This window comes from Plectropomus leopardus, unplaced genomic scaffold (assembly GCF_008729295.1).
Source record: "Plectropomus leopardus isolate mb unplaced genomic scaffold, YSFRI_Pleo_2.0 unplaced_scaffold1088, whole genome shotgun sequence".
NCBI lineage: Eukaryota > Metazoa > Chordata > Actinopteri > Perciformes > Serranidae > Plectropomus > Plectropomus leopardus.
In genome coordinates this window covers 1-3,657 of record NW_024611484.1, presented here as the reverse complement: position 1 = coordinate 3,657, position 3,657 = coordinate 1, and the positions used below count along the sequence as shown (strand labels likewise).

Genomic DNA, 3,657 nt, shown 5'->3' with positions numbered 1-3,657 from the left:
TTGAAAAGAAATGTTCCACAAATTGCAAGAAATTAGTAGATTTAAAAATATATATATATAAAAAAAAACGGAAAAAATGTTCAGGGAAAGAAAAAAAAAAGCTACGTTTATTCAGGTAATTTCCCTTTTTTTAAACTTTTATTTTCGTTTTTTCTTCTTGATATTTTTCAGGTAATTTTCTGTTGTTTTTTTGCTAATTTTTTGCTAATTTTTTGGGCGTTATTTCATAAGTTGCTCTGCGCCTTCGCGTGTCTCTTAAAGAAATTAAGCCGATTGGCTCCAGAGTGGCCGAGCGTCAGGCGGGCGTTGCCTCGCTGCTCGTTTCGGGCGTTCCTGTGCAGGCTTTGTTTTATGTCGTACGTTATAACGTCGTTTGTTTGATCACCATATTGTGTGTCAGATGTAAGCTTGTGATTTTTCTCCTGTTTGACATTATTCCATTTTTGTTTGCTACATTTCCCCAAATTTCTCCTTTTTTCTGCACATTCCCACCTGTGAAACACTTCTCCTTTATTTCTTATCTTTACCCTCCTCCTCTTCTTTCCGTCTGGCTGTCGTCCTTCACCTCTGTCCCATCCGGCTCTCTCTCTCCTCCCTGTTTTTGTTGGTACCTGTCTCTCCCTCATCTCCGTCCCCGCCCCCCTTGTTTCTTGTCCCCCTGTCCTGTCTCCTCAGATCTGTATAAGAGTCTCCAGTCAGGGTCTCAGGTTGCTCTGCCTCCTCACTTGCAGCTCGCTTTCTCAGGTAAAATCTGACCCTCGCTCCGCCCTCAAACGCCTGCTCCGTGTTGTCCCTCCCCTGCCTTCCTCTTCTCAAGTGTCTGGTGTTCTCTGTCTCGGGTCGTCCTGTCCTCTCTGTCCTCTGCTCGTCTTGTCGGTGGCAGCATGCCTTTTTTTTTTTTTTTTATAAATGTAGTCATTTTATCTGTCAGCACAGCGTATTTTTAACAGTGAAATTGGTAAGAGCTGTATTCTCTCTGTCCCAGATGTCAGTCAAAGCCAGGGAGGAGACGCCAAGAGGAAATCTCTATGATGCAGCTGGACGTCATCGCCCCGGCGGGGACGCCGCTGTCTGACGAAATGACAAATCAGGATGAAACGTGGGTGAAATTTGGACAGGCCGCTTGTAATTAGGGTCTGAAATTTTGAACCGGGTCACTCTTTTTGAGATCTGAAAAGATGAGCTCAACTTTTCATGAATACCACAGTTAAATATAACTTTTTTAAAAATGATTTGATAACTTTGAAATACTATTCTTCATAGAATTGTTAATTGAAATGACAAATAGAGTTTGTCAATGTTTACAAGATAGACCTATATCACTGTGGACAGGGAGAAGGAGTGAATGGGATTTTTAGGTGTGTGTGTGTGTGCGTGCGTGCGTGTGTGTGTGCGCGCGTGTGTGTGTTTGTAGGTGGGACTGAAAGTGTGCCTTCTGTGTGCCTCCCTCTCTGATGCATGGTCAGTGTGTCTTTTCGGTGCTGTTTTTATCATAATGTAATTATCACTGATACCTGTAAGAAATGTAAACTGCAAATAGAATGAACCTTTTTTTCAATGAGAGCTTTTTCATTGTACTTGAATTTGATTCTGTACAGAACTCAAACCTACTTTTAATTAAAATCTTTCCCTTCAAAGCAAGACTTTTTAAAAATACCCATAAGGTCTAATTGCATTAAAGTCAGACTGATGCTGCAAGTTTTAAAAACAGGGTTTTCTCTGACCCTTAAAGTCTTTAAAAAGCACTGAATTAATTGATTTAAATTAATTTCAAAAAATTAAAAAATAAATTAAATCTACTTAAATTCATATTTCAAAAGTCTTAGAAATGCTCAGATGTGGGAGGTTTTTCTGACTCATAAAATCTCAAAGAATTGGTAATATCTAGTTTTTGTTAAATCTAATTAATTAGTTTTTATAAACTCATGATAGTAATCCAAGCAGTAAAAAACAAAATTGAAAAAATGTAATTGACTTATATTAATATTTCAAAAGTCCTTAAATTACTCCGACATCAGAAGTAGGGTTTTATAAATCATTTTTTTCTGATGTTGCATGTATGATCTCAAAATGACTGGTATATCCATTTTTCATTTAAAAAAAAATAAAAATCATAAATTCATTATGATAGGAATAAAAGTAGTAAAATCTCACACAAAGTAAGACTTAATTTAATCTTAATAGTCATAAAAATACTCAGACATAGGAGGTAGGATTTTATGAATCCTTTTTTCTGTTGTATGTAAAATCTCAAAATAATTCCTAACATCTATTTTTTTGTTGAATAATTTTATAAATTCCTTTTCTTGAACGAATCATGATAGAAGTCCAATCAGTGAAATCTCACATTTTTCACTTCTGTTGGTAAATCAAATAGATACTTTTATGATAATATTTTGATTTTCTTCCACTCTAAAGAGTTTTTTCATCATTTGACGTAGATAAAATTAACTTTTACTGAAAAACTAAAACCAATTTCTCAAAAACAAAAGAGTCTAATTTTACCCAAATTTATACTGTAACATAACATGTTTTTTTGCTTGTTTAACTTTATTCTGAGCGGCATTAAAAAGTAATTTTGGGCACCCAATAGCTCACAAAAATCTTTTTAAAAAAAACAAAAAAAAAAAGAGTCTTGAATTGTATTGAGGTCGTGTCCGTAACAAAAACTGAGGCACAACACCACACATTCATGGGCAGTGTAGATTTAATTGACACCTGGATTTGGCTATTAAAATTAAATCCAACTATTAATGAACCCTAAATTAACCCAGATGTGACAAATCTGAAAACATTTACAGAGAATAATGGTCAATAATGAACACCAAGATTCTGAAACACTTTTAAACAGCCGATCAGATTCACCAGAGTCCAACAAGTAACGAGCAAAGACAAAAACAATACAAAAAAGGGGGTAAAAGGCCTGTCGATCTAAGCAGTTTGTGAAGGGAAACTTAAACTGGCAGTATGAGAAGGTCAGGATTGGCCGGCCCTCCCGCAGCTTCTCCCAGATGGCTGTCCCCTTAAAAAAATCGCTTCACGTTCGCCTCTTGCAGCCTACTTGACCAGCGGTCTGGTTTTATCGTCGTCGCCACACTGGTGGGCTTTGTACTTTTTTACCTCGGCCATGTACTTTGACCAGGCATCGCTCTTGCCTGGCTCAGCCTGCAGGAGAGGAAGCACAGAGCGATTAACGTTTAAGTCAAAAGAAACAATTTAAATTGACTCGTCGCCAAAAAAACTTACTTCTGTGTCGTCTTTCTGCTTCTTCGCAACAATGCCGGTCTTTAGGAACACACCGCCTCTGCGCTTCCCCACCTGGGTTAGGGGATAGAAGACTGAAACCGTTATAGGAGCCCTTGTAGACGGACTGTCAATGAAGGAGACTACACCAGAGCAGAAAGTCTACTTTTAGTCTTTTGCCGCACCACCAGTGAAAACATCAATCAGGAGCATCCCTAGTCTTCACTCGTTTATCAATATTACATGCTGCCACAAAAAATATTGCAATCGTGTGAGAAATGCAACAGGCAATTAACTCTTCGAAACCTGAGTGGATTGGCTTGATTTCTTTCAAAAACATAAAAATCACCCCCAAAAAAGTAGGAAATTACTAAAAAGTAACAAAGATGATCACAAAAATAATAATTAAAAGAA

At 37.2% G+C, this 3,657-nt stretch overlaps 1 protein-coding gene and 1 long non-coding RNA gene across 2 annotated transcripts; one reads left to right on the top strand and one right to left on the bottom strand.

Annotated features, from left to right (window-relative positions):
- The first annotated feature begins 213 nt into the window (after nucleotides 1-213).
- Nucleotides 214-1,563, top strand: LOC121963325. The gene is made up of 2 exons (XR_006107228.1): nucleotides 214-744; nucleotides 986-1,563. It is a non-coding gene; the product is annotated as an uncharacterized LOC121963325 (long non-coding RNA).
- A 1,126-nt stretch (nucleotides 1,564-2,689) lies between these two features.
- On the bottom strand, nucleotides 2,690-3,405 carry LOC121963324 (telomerase RNA component interacting RNase-like; the record flags this gene model as incomplete). Its single annotated transcript, XM_042513625.1, has 2 exons — nucleotides 2,690-3,165; nucleotides 3,247-3,405. Coding segments are annotated over 2 exons (267 nt in total), but the record flags the coding sequence as incomplete, so codon positions are not given.
- Between the last annotated feature and the right edge of the window lie 252 nt (nucleotides 3,406-3,657).